Raw genomic sequence first — 20,958 nt, 5'->3', positions numbered from 1 at the left:
GAGATTATCCTTTACTCCAATTAAAGCCGATTTCATAAAGACCCATTTAGTATATAATGCAGTTAGATAGCAATGTTTAGGATGATGATATTTTTTATCATATGATATGGTGTAGAGTATTGATGCAGAGATTGGAAACTAGAAGGGTAGAAGACCCAAAATCACCCCTCTATGCCTTGTTTAAGGCCTAATACAACCCCATAACTACGGTTCTAAACACACTAATGATAACCAATCACCAATTACACCTCCTATGGAGAGTTTGGAGTGCTTCACAACTAGGAAAATTCACCCTAAGATTCCAATCAAATTTGGAACTCTCCTTTGTGCACCTGGGTCAAGAAAACCCTATTTAGGCCTAGTTTTAGTAGCCTTGTTAGACTGGTATTTCCCACTTTGTTCAAAATTCCACTAAAACATCCTTGGAACAATTTGTATATTTGAATACTCTTTTGGGGCTTACACCCAAACCAAAGAGACTGAGGTTTGATCTGCTCCAGCAGCACTAAGCACCCACTGTGGACACAAACCTAATAGGCCTAATTAGGCTTGTTTTCCAAAGCAACCACTTGAGAATGGGTTTTCAAAACTAAACTTACCAATTAGACATGTTCCCCTATCCTTTAATTGACCAAATCAATCATCAAACTGGTCTCCATGAACTCCCTTGGTTACTATTTTCTCTTTCCTCCTTCTAGCCTAGACTAAACATTGTGTTGTTTAGCCTAGGGCTTGGTGGTAACCACACCAATCCTCACTCCTAGATTATACCCTTTTAGAATCTCAATGTACACTCCCCTAACTTGGATTTTCTAAGAATTTGTTGAATTCCATAATGGAATTTGCAAGTTAGGGCCACATCTTGCATGAAACCCTATGAACCAGGGTTTTGAATGACAGTTTTTAGGGCCACATTTTAGTAAGTTCTTGACTCATATGGATTGTAAGGGCTTTAAGTTATCTCCCTAAGTTAAGTTTTTCACCATTTAGTTTCTCCAATTCTTCAGCCAATGCATCAATGTTGGCCTCATTTGAAGAGTTGTTGTCAGAGATCTCCAATAATTGCTCAGTTAGTTCTCTCCTTTTTACTTTTGAAGCTTTGAATATATCTCTCAGGGGTTCAAGCTCATCCCTAGTTTCATCAAGTACTCTAGTCATATCTCTATAACTCATATCCTCCATAATGGCTTTAGGGTTTCCTTCCAAATGATTAAGGCTTAAAGAAGTTAGGCTCTGATACCAATTGATAGACTTATACAACACTAAGAGGGGGGGTTAATCAATGATTATGAAAACAATAACACTTTAAACCCAGAACGGTAAAAACAATTAACCAGTTTACTTAAGACTTTGCATGCAATCCAAAGTATTATAAATAATTCACAACAAGTAAAACATTCACCATAACACAAGTTTTTATACATGGAAAACCCAATTGGGAAAAACCATGGTGAGATGGGACTCACAAGTTAACTATCTACAAAAATAGGTAACTGACCGGTTAAGGTTTACAAAGTGTTTTGTTAGGAGCAAATCTTGTTAAACGTCCCAAAGCCCTATTAGGAGCTATACCTATTTAAAGGTAACCTTAATGGAGGATTTAGATCCAAGTTAATGAATCACCTTGTTAGAGGATTTCTACAATGAAGATTGTTAGAGCTTACTCGATTAGGGGATTTAACTATTGTAGTGATTAGGAAACAATAGGTGGTATGATCTAGGAATAGCACATTCTTCTTGTATAGATCCTTTTCTGCTCACTCAATACTGCATCACTGACATACTCTACAACTCCTTCGATAAATTGCATCAACTCTAACTCATAAAATCACTTGTAACTTGCATATCAAAATAACACATCACAATGTCTTTTTATAGACATTAGATTTCATGTCGGCTCAAGAACCTCAACACAATTTCCTAGGTTTAGTGAATCTGGACAATCTTTAATAACACATCACAAATCACCGCCATAAAATTTGGTTAGAGATAACACATCACGACTGGTGATAACTCATCACACAATCTATGAATCCGGTTGGAATAGCGATACCGGTAGAGTGTTGACTTAACTAATATGACACCTTCATAACGGTTAGACTTACTCTATACATATGATACTGGTTTGCAATATCAAGACTTAGGAATAGTACTAGTTTGACTTAACTAAGATGACTATGACAATATGAATACATGTGTGTGTGTGTGTGTGTGTGTGCCATCAATGACAACACATAAAGTCATCCAATACAAAAATCAGCATCAAGCCAACACAGACCCCTTAACATTTTAACTTAAAAACTGGGAACCGCTAGCAGCTTGTCAACCTAAAATTAAAACAACACCCAAAGGGAAAACAAAGACTTTGAAAAAAGGAAAAACCCATGTCCTAAAACCCTAAACCCTAGGATTTTCAAATGTCTTACATGCTATGCAAGGAAAGGAAAAACCATTCCAACACCATCTTTGTATGACTATGTGGTGGAGTGGTGGAGGAATGGAAGACCTGGCTTCGGCACTGCTATGTACACCTTTGCCAAATAGTTGCAATTTTTGAAGTACCAACTTAAACATTGGAACCATAAATGTTTTGGAAACATATTCTATGCTAAAGCGGCTGCCCAAGAAGAGTTGGATGGTATTACTAGAAAGATAACAGAGTTTTTTTTTCCTAAGGTCCTTAGCAGGGAGGAAGCTAAGGCAATGAAAAATTTGGAGGAAGGTGAACTTCGTGTGGAAATTTACTGGAAGCAAAGGGAAAGGATTGAATGGTTTCAAGAAGGTGATAAAAAAATTGCTTTTGTCTTTTAGTCACTGAAAGCTAGATGTCATGATAATTCTATTCATGCTCTTGTCAACAATATGGGTGAACAGGTGGCTTTGATGCAAGAGATGTCTCGAGAGACCATTCAGTACTTCGCTTCCCTATTTAGGGAGGATTCTGAAGGGGGTTCAAAGGAGGAATCCCAGGTCCTCTCTTGCATAATTTCTCTGGTTACTAGGGAGATGAATGAGAGCATCTTATGGGTGCTATCTCACTTGAGGAACTAGACAAAGTTGTTTTTCAGATGAAGAAACAGAAAGCTATGGGCCCTGATGGCTTTCCCATTGAATGTTTCCAGGAATTATGAGATATAATCAAGATGGAGTTAATGGAGGTGGTCAGAGATTCCTAGAGGAACAAACAGATGCTCCATGCTCTGAAATCCACTTTCCTTGCACTTATTTCCAAGTGCAGAGGTGTTGATCGGTTAAGTTAGTTCCACCCTATTTCTCTGTGCAATGTTTTATAAAATCATATCTAAGATGATAGCTAGGGGGATTGAAAAATGGCTGAAGTATCTAATTTTGAAGGAGTAGAGTGGTTTTATGGAGGGTAGATAGATTCTTCATGGGGTGGTCATTTCTATAGAAACTATTCATTCTATGGCAACTTCCAAGGAAAAATCCATGTTCATCACGCTTGATATGGCAAAGGCTTATGATAGAGTGTGGTGGTCCTTTCTCTGAAAAGTTCTTGGTGCCTTTTGTTTTGATGAGGAGTGCATCCTTTGGGTTACTAGTTGTGTGAATTCAACCTCTTTTTCTATTTTTGTTAATGGTGAGCCCTCTGAGCTCTTTAGTGCCTCTAGGGGTTTGAGGCAGGGGGACTCCCTTTCCCCTTATCTCTTCATTTTTCTTGCTGAAGGGCTTGGAAAATTGATGAAGAAGAACATGGAGAGGGGTCTTATTCATAGGTGGAGATGGGGAGATGGTGTGGCTTCACAGTCGCACCTTCAGTTTGTGGATGACATTTTTTTATGGGATTAGCTAAGATAAGAGAAACTGCAAATTTGTGCAGGGTTTTGGATATCTATCTTGTAGTGTCTGGACTCATAGGTGGTTGTCTTTTGCTGGACAGATTCAACTACTCAAGTCAGTGGTTCAAGCTCTCCCCACTTATAGATGTTAGATCCAAGTGGCTCATGTAGGATTTGTTAATGATTTGGATGCTTTGGCAAGACAATTCCTATGGCTTGGTAATTTTTTGGGCTCAAAGTGGAGCCTTGTTAAATGAGAAACAATGTGTACTCCGAAGTAGCTGGGGGGATTGGGTTTAAGGCATGCTACTCTATTTGGGCAGGCGTTGGTTGCAAAGATGTATTAGCGATTGTGTGTGAACAGGACCAAGTTTGAGCAAAGATTTTGGCCCATAAGTAGCTTCCAGGGGCTCCAAAGGAAGACATCCCTAGATATCCTGTGTTAATGAAGGGGTCTGTGATATGGAATACATTTAAGAAGGGAGTTTATCTTGTTAAGGAAGACCTATTGTGGATTTGTAAAAGGGGGGAGGAGGCTCTTTTCTCGTCTGATTCTTGGGATGTCTTTCCTCCCATTATCTCACAGTACCCCAATTTGACATATTTATGTCAATATTTCCAAGAGGCAGGTTGGTCTAGTGTTAGTGATTTCAAGTCTTATTATTACAATGGGATGTTGAAGATGGCAAAGTGGAAGGATCGCCTGTGATTGGTTTGCAGGAGGAACACGATGAGTCATATGATATTTTAACTAGTAGGTATTGTAACTCCATCAAGGAGAAGGATACTCTAGCTTGGATCATATATACCAAGGGAACTTTTACTATTGCTAGTGGGTATTAGAAACTTCTATCTCCACGGTTGACTGGGGGGGAGGTTCAGTGGTGGAAATATGTTTGGAATAAGTTTTCTTGGCCTAAGTGCAATTTCTTTATGTGGATGCTTGCCTTGAACAAATGTTTAACCTGAGACAATACTCAAAAGTGTGGCTTTCAAGGTCCTTCTAAGTGTGTTCTACGTGGTACAGGTGAGGAGAAATATTCAAATTTGTTTTTTCACTTCCCATTCTCCTTCTAGCTGTGGCATTTGTAGTGGAGTATTTGGAAACATCCTTGTGTCCATGCCTCATCCCTGGTGGAATTTTGAATCAGATGGGGTAAGCCTCCTACCTTGGTCCCTTTTCTTTAGATAATGTGGAGTATTGAACCTACATTCATTTAGTGGCAAATATGGTTGGAGAGAAATCAAAGAATTTTTTGGGGAGAAAACCTTGTTGTCTCCCAAGCTTGGCACAAAATTATGGGTATGACAGTGGAAGAAAAATGTGAGGAGATGATCCCTTTGGATAGAGAATATGTTGATATTGTGGAAATACTAGGCCTCAAGGGTTTGTTTCTGTCTTCTGCATGTGTTAGAAGAGGTAGAAGGGTGACGAAGAAGGTTCAAAGGGAGGGCAAATGGCTACCTCCTCCTGAAGATATTTTGAAGATCAATATTGATGGTTCTTTGTGTGGTATTCTAGGTTCAACGGGGATTGGTGGAGTAGGAAGAGACTGGACGGGTAAGGTTTTGTTCTTCTTTTCTATTCATCAAGGGCAGCAAGCTAACAATTTTATTGAGGGTCTTGCTATTCAAGTCATGCCCTTGAACGCGCTTTTTCTCTAGGGTGGCTTAAGGTTATGTATGAATTGGATTCCCAGATTATTGTCAATAGGCTAATTGTCAAGAAGGTGTTTGGTGTGAACTGGCAGCTTGCTTTGTTTGCTCAGCAGATCTTGCAGATTAGTTCTAGGATGGAACACATGACGTTTGTGTTGGAAGTAATGAGTACTCTGAGAGGGGGAGGGGGTAAATCAGAGTACACTAAATCTTTAAATTCAAAAGAACAATACTAAGATGGCCACAAAAACTGAAAACTAAGAGTCCATTTGAAAAGCTTGCATCAACATGTGACTGTGAAAAGAACTTAAGAGAACATGAAATTAGTGTATCAGAGAACTAAACATAACTAAGAAACCAACACAATGACACAGTTTTTGTGCTGAGTGAAAACCCTCGAAATCCAACTAGATTTCATCATAGGGAAAAAAACACTCCAATCCTTTTATTAATCTTAACCACCAACCAATACATCCAATTTAGCAGCCCTGCTGCAAGGAGCTTCAACCCCTATCCTTTTCAATAGTTTCTGAGTGGATTCATGATGACATATTTTCAATCTGTTCTGAAACTGTTGTATCATGAACCTTTATTACAAAACAAAAATATGATATCCAGTGAGTCCACCAACAACAGAGATCTCAAAATATATAATACAACTTTTCTTTTCTTTCCACCAAAATAATGCCCTCTGGATTCTCCTACATTTACATATATATATCCCTATCTTTTGAAAGAGACACATACATGTAAATGTACCCGAAGCATTAACAGAACCAGACAGTTAACCACTGCCCAAAGAAAAACTGATTTTGATTTAATTTAACAGACCATAACCCATGTAGGGTTTTTAATTAAATATCAACTTCTCAATAACTCTTATCCAACTGGAGGGAGAATAATAAGATCTTCTAAAGAAACCCTTGTATAGGGTAACCAACTGAACAGTCGTTAAAACTGGTTTAATAAATCTCGAAAATAATTTCCAAAAAATCCTGTAAAAACACTTGATATAATCATAGTAACAAACCCATAAAGGGTTAACAAGAATCTGCAACATGATTTCAATAACTACCTTTGAAATTCTAACAAACCCTTAACCTTTTGACAAATCATTTAAAACAACAAAAAAAACAGTTACTAAGCTTTTACAATGCCGGAAGATGAGGGAAGAACAAAAAGTTATCTACAACTAAACCAAAAAAGAAAACACTTACCTCATATTTCCTTTCGACATTCATCATTTCTCTTCAAAATAAATTTACTGTGCATACCTGTGATTAAAATGGACGGTAAGATTACCAGCAGTGAGCATGATCAGAGATCTAATCGAAACAGTATGTATTGTTGACAAGAAGCCCATCAATGTCCAGAGCAAAGACGGGAACAAGAAATAGAAGAAACCCATTATCATCAAAACATTCTCCCAGTTCCAAATCACCGAGCAAGTTCAGCTGAGAGTGGTAAAACAACACGGGCTTCAATAAACTGGTGCTTTCAAAATATCCCAAAACATAATAGATTTCTTTTTGACATCCGGAAGGAACTCATAATGCCAGCCACGTGAGTAAACTGACTCAAGTCAAACTCAACCATAATACATACGTGAGTTAAAGAATGTAGTGATTAACATGACGTGGCAAATAAAACCCACATGCTATCATCGAAGATGCCTTGTCATCAAGGACAAATAGAAAAGTCAACAAACTCCCCCTTTGTCCTTGATGGCAAAAACATAACCACCATTGAACAGAGGGATAGAAGTATATCAACCATATCATGTAATCCAGACTTGAGAATCAAATACTCATCAAATTATTAAGTGAACCAGAAGCACTTCTGACATGCTGAAGCAGTTTAACGTACAAGTGCAAACTATATTGCCGAAAGAACTGAAAATCAAACTGATAACCAAAATATCATTGTCAAGAATCAAAATCAGAGAACCAAGATATCATTGTAACTATGTAAATCTGAAATCTGAAACAGATCAGCCTATTCAGCATGAAAAGCATTACTGAACCAAAACACCTGTGTATAATTGTAACTGTGTAAATCTGAAACAGATCAACATGAAAAGCATTACTGAACCAAAACACCTGTGTATAATATCTGAAACAATGGAAATAAGCAATAGAACCATCATGAACCAAATCATGAACCAAAGCACAATAGAACCAATGCATTCTCCCCCTTTTTGTCAGCAAGGACAAAGAGGGCCTAGGTGGGAGCATGGTGAGAAGCTCCCCCATACTAAAGAAATCAGGTTGAAATAAAGGATTGAGAGTAAACTCCCAATCGATCACGCAACCGCATGAATGTATCCTTTGGTAAAGCTTTGGTAAAAATGTCTGCAACTTGTGCCTGGGAGGACACATGAACAAGAATGATTTCATTTGCAGTCACTTGATCACGTAAAAACTGTAATTTAAGTGCAACATGTTTGGTACGGGAATGCATCATAGGATTTTTTGAAATTTGAATAGCACTGGTATTGTCACAGAATATAGTCATAGGTTTTGATATCACAACACCTAGATCTGCCAACTGATAATACATCCAAAGCATTTGAGTACAGCAAGCTATGGCAGCAATATACTCAGATTCAGTTGTGGACAAAGTGACACAGTCTTGCTTCTTGCTATGCCAAGAAACCAACCGGTCACCAAGGAAGAAAGCTGCACCACTAGTACTATGTTGATCATCAATATAGCCTCCCCAGTCAGCATCAGTATACCCTATCAATGTAAAATCACCATGTTTTGGATACCATAAACCAAAATCCAGAGTACCTTGGATGTATTTAAAGATTCTTGTTATGGCATTTAAATGAGATTGTCTAGGGGCAGACTGATAGCGTGAGACCAAACAAACCGCTTGCATTAAGTCAGGTCTAGAAGCAGTTAGATAGAGCAAGCTTCCTACCATAGACCGATATTTACTTTGATCAACAAGTGGAGAATCATCAACCTTAACCAACTTACACCCAGTTTCCATAGGTGTACCAACATGAGTACACTGGTCCATCTGAAACCTTTTTAACATCTCTTTTGCATATTTAGTTTGTGAAATAAAAAGTCCATGTTCTAGTTGTGATACTTGGATACCCAAGAAGAAAGATAAAGGTCCCAGCATTGACATTTCAAATTCAGATTCCATAATAGTTGAAAAACTCTGTGATAATTCATCATTGGTAGATCCAAATATGATATCATCTACGTAGATTTCACTAGCTAGAAGATCATTGCTAACAACTTTAGTATATAATGTACTGTCAACATTGCCTTTAGTAAAACCTTTAGAAATCAAATGTGAATCAAGTCTAGAGTACCAAGCACGTGGTGCTTGTTTCAGGCCATAAAGTGCTTTCTTTAATCTATAAACATGATCTGTATAATCAGAAGATTCAAAACCTTCTGGTTGCTCCATATAAACCTCTTCTTCTAGATATCCATTCAGAAATGCGGTTTTAACATCCATCTAGTACACTATAAATTCCTTAAATGAGGCATAAGCAAGAAACATTCTAATGGATTCTAAACGAGCTATAGGAGCAAACGTTTCCCCAAAATCTATCCCTTCTTGTTGAGCATACCCTTTGCACACAAATCTAGCTTTGTTTCTAATAACTTTTCCTAATTCATCTAACTTATTTCTGAAAATCCATTTTCCTCCAATTACATTTTTGTCATCTAGACGAGGAACAAGTTCCCATGTTTTATTTTTCTCAATTTGATTAATTTCATCTTTCATTGCATTTAACCAGGATTGATCATTTAAGGCTTCAGAAACATTTTGTGGTTCAAAATCTGTTAAAAGACAAAAGTGCTCAGCCATCTGAACTTGTTCTATTTGTTTTGCCTTTCTACGAGTTATTATACCAGCATCTTTATCACCAATCACAAGCGTTTCAGGATGTCGTTTAGCAATTATCTTGGAAGGTGTTTTCTGAGGTATATCTTCCTTAAAGTTAGGAACTTCCTCTTGGTTACTTGAGCTAGTTTCATCTTCTTTGGTCATGACTGGTTCCTTTGATGTTGAGGCATTGCCAACTTCTAAATTAGAATCCTCATCAACATCTTGAATCTGATTTTTCATCACATTCCGATTTTCATTGAAAACTACATTAACAGATTCAACAATTTTATTCAAGCGTTTATTAAAACACTTGTATGCTTTGCTGTTTGAAGAATAACCTAAGAAAATTCCTTCATCAGATTTAGCATGAAAGCTATCAAGATTTTCAAAATCATTCTTGATAAAACACTGACAACCAAAGATTCTAAAATGCTTGACAGATGCTGTTTTTCCATACCAAAGTTCATAAGGAGTGCAAGTTGTTCTTATTATGATTTGTACTCTGTTTAAAATATATACAACTGTATGAACAGCTTCTTTCCAATATTTATCAGATAGATTAGATTCATTAAGCATAGTTCTTGCGATTTCTTTTACAGTTTTGTTTTTTCTTTCAACTACCCCATTTTGTTGGGGAGTCCGAGCAGCAGAGTACTGTCTTTTAATCCCATGATTTTCACAATACTCAACAAAATCTTGAGAAGTGAACTCACCTCCCTTATCTGATCTTAGGCATTTTAGTTTCAAATCAAACTCTTTTTCAACCATTTTTCTAAATATTTTAAACCTAACAAAAGCCTCTGACTTATGCTTGAGAAAGGTTACCCATACCATTCTAGTGTAGTCATCTACGAACAACATAAAATATTTTTCACCATTCAGTGACTATGTTTTCGTAGGACCACACAAATCTGTGTGAACTAATTCTAGTGGCCTTGAGGATAGAAACTCCTTAGATTTGAAAGATGACTTAGTTTGTTTGCCTTTTACACATTCACTGCAAACAGAGTTTGTAGGTCTACTGATCAGAGGTAGACATCGAACATTTTTATTTTTGTTGATTCTGACCATATTTTCGAAATTAACATGACCAAATCTCCTATGCCATAACCAATTTTCATCTATATAACTCATAAGACACATGCCTGCACTTTGTTCTTGATATTTGGAGTCTGACAAATGATACAAATTACCATGTGTTCTGAAACCATTTGCAATTATTTTCCCTGACTTTTCTTTAATCACACATCCATAAGAATTAAACACAACTTGACGTCCACTATCACAAATCTGACTAATGCTTAGCAAGTTATACTTTAATCCTTCAACATAATAGACATCATTTATAGGAGTGTCTTTGTTTATCATGAATGTTCCCATTCCAGTAATGTATAGACCTGTATTATCACCAAATTTAACAAAACCTCCTGGATGATTTTCTAAGGCTGAAAACTTGTTTTTGTCTCCTGTCATATGATGAGAACATCCGCTGTCCAAAACCCAAATAGAAGAATTGGTAGATATTAGAGCTGTTTGAACAAGCATAGATTGTTCAAGTTTTGGTCTCCACATTTTTGCAGGTTTTTGTAACTTTTTACAATACTTAGAAGTGTGACCATATTGATAACATGTAAAACATCTTATGTCTCTGACAAAACCAAAAGACTATTTATGACCAAAAATAGGAGCTCTAGCAAATCTGCAAGTATTTACTTTATGCCCAAACAGATTACAAAAACGCCAATAGCCATGGAAAAATCTGTTATTCGAAAACTGATTTTTGTTTGCTATTACAAAATTCTGATTTGACATTTCTCCTTTTTAGTAGAATGTTGTTGTTTTTCAAGAGTGTATACTTGTTTTTGTAGAGTACTAATTTCTTGTTCTTTTCTTTCAATAAGACTTCTCTGAGTTTCAATAACCTTGTTTGCATTTACTATATCAAGTTGTAAGATCTTATTGGAATCTTCATAAGAAATTACAAGTTTCTTAAATCTTTTTACTTCTTGAAGAGCACAAAGAAGTTCTTCTTCGAGATTTACATCTTCTATTTCAACTTCAGAATCTGATTCAGATTTTACTACAACTGGGTTTTCAAATTCAACTTTGGTCATGAATAGTGTTTCACAACCATCAACATTTGACTCATTAGATTCATCTTCAGTCTCTTCTTTTGACACAAGACTCTTCTTTTTAAAATTGTTCAACCTTTTATTAGGATTCCAAGGTTTTTTAATCGATTTTTCAGATTTATCTTCATCTTTACTTAGATCTAAATACGGACATTTTGCTGCAAAGTGACCGGTTTTACCACAGCCAAAACATTTAAACTTTCCTTGAAACTTCTTCCTAAGTTTCCTAACCAGTAAAGTTTCAAAAACATCAGATAATTCAGACTCACTCTCTTCCTGTTTCTCAATTTTAAAAGTTGTTTCCTTAGAGGTAGAAGGGGTATTACCAATTCTCATTTCATAAGCAGTAAGAGTACTTTGAAGCTGATGCACAGTCATTTTAGAGAAATTTTTCTTCTCTTCAAGAGCAGATATTTTAGTTTCAAATTTTGGTAATAATGTTCTAATTACTTTTGCAACCACATCATGTTCATTAATTTCTTCACCAAGACCCTTTCGAGCATTTACAACTTCATCAATACGAAGAAAATAACTTGCCACTGTCTCATCATTATTCATTTTCAAATCATCAAACTGAGTTTTTAACGTAATCAATTTTGATTCTTTAACCTTTTCATTACCTTGATAAATGGATTCAAGATTTGTCCATACCTCATTGGCTGATTTGAAGTACATTACTTTAACAAATACTTCTTTTGATAACCCACAAAGAATTGCAAAGCGAGCTCTCTTATCCAGTTCATATTTCGTCCTTTCATCTGCATCAGTAGGTACAATAGATGGTGCATCATACTTGTTAGAAACAACTTCCCACATTCTGACATCCAGAGAATGAACAAATGCTTCCATTCTAACTTGCCAAAAAATGTAATCTGTGCCATCAAATAAAGGAGCTCTAGTGAGCGAGGCACCTTCGGCTTGTGACATGATAACTTCCAAAATAACCAGGATCAATCCTAGGACAAACCTATGAGGACCCTATGCTCTGATACCAATTGTTGGAAGTAACGAGTACTCTGAGAGGGGGAGGGGGTGAATCAGAGTACACTAAATCTTTAAATTCATTTGAAAAGCTTGCATCAACATGTGACTGTGAAAAGAACTTAAGAGAACATGAAATTAGTGTATCAGAGAACTAAACATAACTGAGAAACCAACACAATGACACAGTTTTTGTGCTGAGTGAAAACCCTCGAAATCCAACTAGATTTCATCATAGGGAAAAAAACACTCCAATCCTTTTATTAATCTTAACCACCAACCAATACATCCAATTTAGCAGCCCTGCTGCAAGGAGCTTCAACCCCTATCCTTTTCAATAGTTTCTGAGTGGATTCATGATGACATATTTTCAATCTGTTCTGAAACTATTGTATCATGAACCTTTATTACAAAACAAAAATATGATATCCAGTGAGTCTGCCAACAATAGAGATCTCAAAATATATAATACAACTTTTCTTTTCTTTCCACCAAAATAATGCCCTCTGGCTTCTCCTACATTTACATATATATATCCCTATCTTTTGAAAGAGACACATACATGTAAATGTACCCGAAGCATTAACAAAACCAGACAGTTAACCACTGCCCAAAAAAAAACTGATTTTGATTTAATTTAATAGACCACAACCCATGTAGGGTTTTTAATTAAATATCAACTTCTCAATAACTCTTATCCAACTGGAGGGAGAATAATAAGATCTTCTAAAGAAACCCTCGTATAGGGTAACCAACTGAATAGTCGTTAAAACTGGTTAAATAAATCTCAAAAATAATTTCCGAAAAATCCTGTAAAAACACTTGATATAATCATAGTAACAAACCCATAAAGGGTTAACAAGAATTTGCAACATGATTTCAATAACTACCTTTGAAACTGTAACAAACCCTTAACCTTTTGACAAATCGTTTAAAACAACAAAAAAAATAGTTACTAAGCTTTTACAATGCCGGAAGATGAGGGAAGAACAAAAAGTTATCTGCAACTAAACCAAAAAAGAAAACACTTGCCTCATATTTCCTTTCGACATTCATCATTTCTCTTCAAAATAAATTTACTGTGCATACCTGTGATTAAAATGGACGGTAAGATTACCAGTAGTGAGCATGATCACAGATTTAACCGAAACAGTATGTATTGTTGACAAGAAGCCCATCAATGTCCAGAGCAAAGACGGGAGCAAGAAATAGAAGAAACCCATTATCATCAAAACATTCTCCCAGTTCCAAATCACCGAGCAAGTTCAGCTGAGAGTGGTAAAACAACACGGGCTTCAATAAACTGGTGCTTTCAAAATATCCCAAAAAATAATAGATTTCTTTTTGACATCCGGAAGGAACTCATAATGCCAGCCACGTGAGTAAACTGACTCAAGTCAAACTCAACCATAATACATACATGAGTTAAAGAATGTAGTGATTAACATGACATGGCAAATAAAACCCACATGCTATCATGGAAGATGCCTTGTCATCAAGGACAAATAGAAAAGTCAACAGTTTGTCCACATTCCACGCGAGTGAAATAAGGCCGTTGATTATCTGGCTAAGTGGGCCTCTGAGAAGGATGGTAACTGGAAGGTGAAGGGGTGGGATAACCTTTCTCCCGACTATCACCAGGAGTTTGAGAGGATCTTGGTGGAGGATATGAATGGTTATGAGGCTGGGTGAGTTTTGCTTTTGGAGCCTGGGGCTTTGGATTGTGTTTGTAATGTTCTTGTTTGGCTTCATGCTTGTATTTATATAAATCGCAGTATTTATATATCATGCGATTTAGGCATAAAATCCAGGCTTAGAGATTTTAATGTTATCTGAGAATTAGTTTCAATTTTTTTTTCAAATTTTACATCTGTTTCTAAGTTTTGCAACATGTCTTAACCAAAACTGATATTTTTAATTTGATGCTTGTTAACCATTCCGTTTAACTTCATATAACTTTCCACAACTTTCTATAAGTGTTTTAGGGTTTGTTTATTTGGTGGGTGTTTTGCTTTTCGTCAGTTGTCTTTTTTAATGTGTTTGGATTATAAGACTAGTCTGTCAAATTTTGCTATGGACAAGATTTATGATCCCTTAAATATAAACTTTAATATTTTGTCTTTTATAAGACTTTGGAAATATAACAAGGTTGGTTGGAAATGTAACAAGAGCAGAGACCTTGCAAGTTGTGTCTAAGGGGTTGGTGGTCACAGAAATGGTTTACTTCAACTGGTATGAATGTTTGTCTCAACAAAGAAAGAAATTAATGGTTTCTAAGCGAATATTTTCATAACGAAGGAATATTAATATGGTATGTCCTCGTGCAGATGTATGCTGAGCTACAGATTCTATTAATATGGTATAATTTTTAATATAAAAACAAGAATTTCAATATTAAATTTTAAATTTCTATAACACAAGCTTTCATTTATTATTTCCTGATTAATATTAAATATTGGTTGGTATTTTAATTTTTTATTTTATAAATATTAAATTATAATAAATTTTTTGTGCCTATAATTAATGATAAAATAATTGTTTCACCAATATTAATGTAAATCTAAAAATGCTAATATAATTTAAGTTGCCACTTATTTTGATATCTTGATGTTCCGTTTATATCCCAATAAAAATTAGGTAAAATTTGGCTACTAGAATACCAAAGCTTCCAAGCTCTTTTTTTTTGGGCTTCCCTAACTTTTTTTAAGTCAATTTGGCTACATATATAGTGAAAGTATCCATATTCTTCACTTGATCAACTAAACATAAATAATAAATAGATGTCAAGTATCAAGATATATATTTCTATTATTTTATTGGAAGTTGCGACATTTATTAATTCATTACTACATAACTGTTATCCATTATAAAGAACTAGAGGAATTCACTCAAACAAGATTGCTATCCAAATAAATTATAATTTACTACTACAGAACTCTTATATGAGGAAAAGTATTTCACTCAAACCTTTTTGATTAAAGGGAGGATTACTGATCAAAAAAGGAAAAATGAGTGATAATTGTGAAGGAGATAGAAATAGTGGCCACAACGAATATGGAGGAGCAAGCTCCACAGAGAGAAAGAATTTGGGCAGAAAACATACTCGTTATACCAGTGATCAAGTTGAAGTAATGGAAGAGTAAGATTTTTAACTTTTGAATGTTTTATTTCTTTTATAATATATTAAGTTGAATAAGATCATGACGTAATTTACATATTATAACAATTTATAATTTCTCTTTTTTCTTATGCACTCTCCCACAATCTAATACAAAAATATTAGATTATCAACATAATAAATGTAATGAAATATTTTTAGATTTGATTGTGTATTCATGTTGATGCTAAAAAATTGATACACAATCAAATCTAAAATCATTCATAACATTTTCATGGATTGTGGAAATCTATTATTTTTAACATAAAATATCTTTTCTTTTTTATCAGTAAAGGCAGAGCTGAAAATTCATATATTGAAAAGAGAGTTTTTAACATGTCTATTAGCCAAAACTTTAACAACACCAGTATCCATCAAAAAGCATCGAAATGTCTAAAAGCATAACCAGAATATGAAACCTATCTTTCAAACTTCATCAAGGGGCACAGCAGGGGGAGTCGAAGATCTTCCTCATCCCCACGACCCACTCTTCTGGCACCACCTCTCCTACCCTGTTGAGCCTGGGGATCCTCGTTTTCCATTTTAGGTGGTAGAATTCCGTTCAACCTTGCAAAAGAGATAAGTTCTTCCTCTCTTCCCAGGTCTTCTGGATTCTCGTCCCTGAAGGGGCACTTGAGGAATCTGAGCCACACCCCAGCAAATGCTCTATGTTTGTCCAGCTCCTTACCTTTCAGGGCTAGCAGAAACTGGTAATACTTTATTAGCTCCCCAGGGACATTAAACAAGATTCTCTCACTGAATCATGTAGCTCCTTGTTGAGAATTTCTTAGATCTTAGATTTAACATAATAAATCTTAGATCTGTGAAAATCTAATGTTATTAACATTATCTTTTGCTTTCTATTATAAAAAATATCAATTTATCAAATATTACCTCATCTATACATGAACATAAGCTTAATTATTTTATATATTTGTAAGGGATTCTGAATTGAAAACATTAATTCTTGCAGATCTAAATGAAACTGAAACTATTTTTTAAAATATTTTATTGTTGCAGAGTGTTTAAGATGTTGCAACATCCTGACGAAAAGGACAGACAAGAACTAAGCACTAAACTGGGTCTCACATCACAGCAAATTAAATTCTGGTTTCAGAACCGGCGCACCCAAGTAGAGGTAGTATATATATTTACTTTCAAAGTTAGGGTTAACAATTACGACTCTTTCTCTTTCAAATTTTTATTTCACTGATTTTTTTGATATATATGAATAATCTTCTGTTGAAAAATCCATTATTGTGGTCCAGGTTCAGCAGGAGCGTACTGACAACGCTAACTTGCGTACGGAAAACGAGAGATTCCGACTGGATAGACAGGCGCTGAGAAATACACTTAACAATATCAGGTGTCAAACGTGCGGAGGATCTAATTTCATGACAGAGATGGTTTACAAACAGCAAAGCTTGGCTCTAGAAAATGAGCTTTTAAGAACGGAGGTTTGCCAAAATAATTGCATGGGATTTTTTGCATTTATGTGTTGTATAAGTTAGTTTGGTCCACTGACGATCTTCTTCTGGTCCTGTAGATTGAAAAACTGAATGCAGTTGCCTCGAGTTGTGTTGGAAGAACAATCCCCTTGTTAGAAACCAGAGCAGATCAATCACAGATGATGTACTCTTCACACCATGAAGAGGGAAGCTCAGGACAGAACCAGATTACATTGCCCACACCCATTTGTGTTTCATTTGATGAATCCTCGGCAATGGAAGCTGCGCAAAAGGCCACTGAAGAATTTATCTGGATGGTAGACGCAAACGAGCCTGTTTGGGTGAAAAAACCTTTTGCGGATGGTACAATAGAAATTCTGAATACGAATCAGTTGTACGGAACATTTCCTCAGGGCATGGGGCTCAGCAGCAACATGAAGAGAGAAGGCAGCAGGGACACCTCAATTGTTTCTATCACAGGAGCTGAATTGGTTGATCTCTTCATGGATGTGGTATGATATTTTAAAGGTTTTAATTCAGAAATTTTTAGGATCCCTGCAATTTTTACATGTTCTATGACAAGATTGGGATATTCTGTACTAAATCATGATATTTTCCTAATAATTCCTTATAACTTGCACTGTTATGATTCCCTAGTGTCTCAAGATTTTATAGATCTATGTGTGTGATATTGTTTGGCTTCATGCTTGTATTTATATATCATGAGATTTAGGCATAAAATTCAGGCTTAGAGATTTTAATGTTATCTGAGAATTACTTTCTATTTTTTTTTTCAAATTTTACATCTGTTTCTAAGTTTTGCAACATGTCTTAACCAAAACTGATATTTTTAATTTGATGCATGTTAACCATTCCGTTTAACTTCAGATAACTTTCCATAACTTTCTATAAGTGTTTTAGGGTTTGTTTATTTGGTGGTGCTTTGCTTTTCGTCAGTTGTCTCTTTACTGTTTTTTTAATGTGTTTGGATTATAAGACTAGTCTGTCAAATTTTGCTATGGACAAGATTTATGATCCCTAAAATATAAACTTTAATATTTTGTCTTTTATAAGACTTTCGAAATACAACAAGGTTGGTTGCTAATTGTGCACACCACCAATAACTGGATCAGCTATTTGGAAGATGAGCATTTAAGGATTCGGCGGAATATTTGATTATTTGAAACAACCGTGGAAAGCACTACCATTTTAGATACTTAGAACAAATTTATATGCAATACATTAAATCGGATTTTCTATATGTTGTTGCAGAATAAATGGAAGAAAATATTTTCATTAATTGTAACAAGAGCAGAGACCTTGCAAGTTGTGTCTCAAGGGGTTGGTGGTCACAGAAATGGTTTGCTTCAACTGGTATGAATGTCTGTCTCAATAAAGAAAGAAATTAATGGTTTCTAAGCGAATATTTTCATAACGATGGAATATTAATATGGTATGTCCTCGTGCAGATGTATGCTGAGCTACAGATTCTATCTCCTCTTGTTCCCACGAGACATATATCTTTTCTTCGGTTTTCCCAGCAGCCAACCAATGGAATGTGGATACTGGTAGACTTTTCTCTAGAAAATTTGAACTACAGTATTTCGCCCTCCGTTGGATGGTACCATAAGCATCCGTCTGGATGTGCTATACAAGATATGCCTAATGGGTGTTCAAAGGTCTGTATTCTTTTTAGTTCTGTCGATTGGCCTAACTATAATAGTAGCAAAGAAATTGTAATGAATCTAAGTATAAGCTGATTTTTTCTGAAAAAATTTAGATGGATATATGTAATATATCTGTTGTATTCTTATTTGAAAATGACAACTTTAAGTGGGAATTTATATGTAACAGTTATCATGCCTTATAATATAATGCAGGTGATTTGGATAGAGCAGGGTGAGACAGATTATAGAATAGTTCATAAAATATTTGAGCAAGTCATCAACAGCGAAATGGCCTTTGGCGCCCAGCATTGGCTGACATGCTTGCAGAGGCAATGCTGTTGGTTTAAAACTCTAGTAGATCTCACCAGCGAAGGAGGTATTCAATTTTTTGAAAAGACATGTTTTATATTAAAGTAAAATGGTTTTTGATCGGTCCCAAATCCTGTTATAATAGAAGTACAGTAGAATTGTAGTCAGGCTATCAAGCAAGTCTTTTTAATTTGTCTGCAAATATGTAATGTATATAATGTTTGCAGATGTTTCCCGGACAAATATGATAAGATTGGCGCAGAACATAAGCAGTCAATTTGTTGCAAACATAAGTGCACTCTCACAATCCAGCAACGACCCTATTAAAATCACAACAAGAAACGCTTCCGAAGTGGGACAATCCAGTGGTGTTATTGTCTGTGTTGGAACTTCTATCAAGCTTTCTGTCCCCCCAAACGTACTGTTTAATTTTTTGGGGGATGAGCGAACCGCATCAAAGGTATACTATACGTGTTCCGATTCTTATTAGGAATCTCTGGATTGTATTTTGTTTATCATTCTCTGAGATTTTTTCTGTCCTTTATTCTGTGAAGTACAAACTATTATCATGTGGAGAATGGAAGGAACTCACAAGCATTGGAAATGGATCAGACCCTTCAAATTGCATTTCATTGTTTGATGTTTATTGTGTGAGTATAAACATTCGAGACTTTTCCGCAATTGTTTTCCTGCATTTCATTTGCCTTGAGTTAAATGCTTTTAGAATTTGCAGGAAGGCGAGACAGAGAAGATGCTGAAACATAGTTACAGAGACGCATCGGGGTCTTTTTGTGTGTATACAGCCATAAATGTTGACATCATCCATGGTAAGGATGCTTCTTCATTACCCATTGACGCTCATCATGGATTTGCAGTACTACCATATCACACTTCAACTGCCGTTAATTCACTTATACCAACCACTATATTACATGAGGAAGCCTCGGCCACCAGCCTTGACAGTGTAGGTTCAGTACTTACACTAATATTCCAAAATATTGAGACAGAGTTTACCAACTGCAGTCTGAGCGGTGCATATGTTGAAAAAATCCACAATACTATGAATAACACCATCCAAAGAATAAAAAAATTTCTGGCATTGTATAGATGATTGAGTGCTCAAATTACAGCAGTCTCAGGAATATATCATTGTCCTTTTACAGAGGTGGATTCGATTCAAACCCACAAAGACTAAAATATGTTTATTTTGATGACATAATTGAAATTTCCATGGTTACCAAAATGGGCGTGAGTACCGTTTGGGTGGATTTATGCAAGTTCTAGTGGAGTTAAGATTTGAGTTCTGGGTGAATTTGAACTCCTGGTATAGGAACTGAAATAGCTTGTGTGTCTCCTCTTGACACTGCTTCTATTTACTATGTAGTAACTGATGTTATATGTCTCCTCTACACAGAACTTTGCATTTGTGCGTTACTTTACTTATGTTTCTATGATACTTTACATATATAACACTGATTCCTGATATATGGCCCTATGATCAGGCCGTGACCAAATAATTTTCACTATTCTTTCTATATACCATTTATTGTAACTGTTCCCTATATTAAGATTTAATATAATTATATATATTTTAATTTTGTTTTTATAAAAATATTTTTCAATTTTTTATTAGTTTTTATATTTATAGTTTAATATGAGTATTATTAATGTTTTTAATAAAGATAAACAGGTTTTACAAGAGCTGAAATCTAAAGTTTTATATACCAAGGCCAGTAGCCAAAAAGACAATAATAACTAATAATTTGATTGGTGAGAGAAAGTTTTATTCATGTAGTGTTGGACTATGATAAAGTTTAATTTTTTTGGGTAGAAAACCTTCTTGGTATGCAAGGATCAAATCTTTGGATTTTCAATGACATTTTGTTAGGAAGTCTGTTTACCATTTGATGCATGAGTTATATAGTTTATCTATATTACAAATTCTCT

General features: G+C 35.4%; 3 protein-coding genes across 3 annotated transcripts; 1 reads left to right on the top strand and 2 right to left on the bottom strand.

Annotated features, from left to right (window-relative positions):
- Positions 1–7,258: 7,258 nt before the first annotated feature.
- Positions 7,259–8,888, bottom strand: LOC131868334 (uncharacterized mitochondrial protein AtMg00810-like). Its single transcript, XM_059215631.1, has 4 exons — positions 7,989–8,888; positions 7,771–7,880; positions 7,478–7,571; positions 7,259–7,363 (listed from the first exon to the last, which is right to left on the bottom strand). The coding sequence occupies exons 1-4, from the start codon at positions 8,886–8,888 to the stop codon at positions 7,259–7,261; spliced, it is 1,209 nt and encodes a 402-aa protein (XP_059071614.1).
- A 2,219-nt stretch (positions 8,889–11,107) lies between these two features.
- On the bottom strand, positions 11,108–12,298 carry LOC131070388 (uncharacterized). Its single transcript, XM_059215630.1, has 2 exons — positions 12,070–12,298; positions 11,108–11,988 (listed from the first exon to the last, which is right to left on the bottom strand). The coding sequence occupies exons 1-2, from the start codon at positions 12,296–12,298 to the stop codon at positions 11,108–11,110; spliced, it is 1,110 nt and encodes a 369-aa protein (XP_059071613.1).
- A 3,140-nt stretch (positions 12,299–15,438) lies between these two features.
- LOC131078713 (homeobox-leucine zipper protein ROC7-like) lies at positions 15,439–20,122 on the top strand. Its single transcript, XM_059215629.1, has 10 exons — positions 15,439–15,569; positions 16,608–16,725; positions 16,856–17,044; positions 17,134–17,547; positions 18,308–18,409; positions 18,505–18,714; positions 18,916–19,078; positions 19,239–19,471; positions 19,566–19,661; positions 19,745–20,122. Exons 1-10 carry the CDS (start codon positions 15,439–15,441, stop codon positions 20,120–20,122), a joined length of 2,034 nt encoding a protein of 677 aa, XP_059071612.1.
- The last annotated feature ends 836 nt before the right edge of the window (positions 20,123–20,958 follow it).

This window comes from Cryptomeria japonica, chromosome 2, assembly GCF_030272615.1.
Source record: "Cryptomeria japonica chromosome 2, Sugi_1.0, whole genome shotgun sequence".
NCBI lineage: Eukaryota > Viridiplantae > Streptophyta > Pinopsida > Cupressales > Cupressaceae > Cryptomeria > Cryptomeria japonica.
This window is presented reverse-complemented; position numbering and strand designations above follow the sequence as displayed.

Excerpts from the sequence above, each read along its gene's own strand:
- LOC131078713 (XM_059215629.1), top strand. The coding sequence starts at position 15,439 with ATGAGTGATAATTGTGAAGGAGATAGAAATAGTGGCCACAACGAATAT. Across the intron at positions 18,715-18,915 it reads TGCCTAATGGGTGTTCAAAG|GTGATTTGGATAGAGCAGGG; the intron begins GTCTGTATTCTT and ends AATATAATGCAG. Across the intron at positions 19,662-19,744 it reads CATTGTTTGATGTTTATTGT|GAAGGCGAGACAGAGAAGAT; the intron begins GTGAGTATAAAC and ends TAGAATTTGCAG.
- LOC131868334 (XM_059215631.1), bottom strand. The coding sequence starts at position 8,888 with ATGGAGCAACCAGAAGGTTTTGAATCTTCTGATTATACAGATCATGTT. Across the intron at positions 7,881-7,988 it reads AGTTGGCAGATCTAGGTGTT|TTTTTACGTGATCAAGTGAC; the intron begins GTGATATCAAAA and ends CTTAAATTACAG. Across the intron at positions 7,572-7,770 it reads CCAAAGGATACATTCATGCG|ATATTATACACAGGTGTTTT; the intron begins GTTGCGTGATCG and ends CCATTGTTTCAG.
- LOC131070388 (XM_059215630.1), bottom strand. The coding sequence starts at position 12,298 with ATGGAAGCATTTGTTCATTCTCTGGATGTCAGAATGTGGGAAGTTGTT. Across the intron at positions 11,989-12,069 it reads TCTTGAATCCATTTATCAAG|TGGCAAGTTATTTTCTTCGT; the intron begins GTAATGAAAAGG and ends ATGATGAGACAG.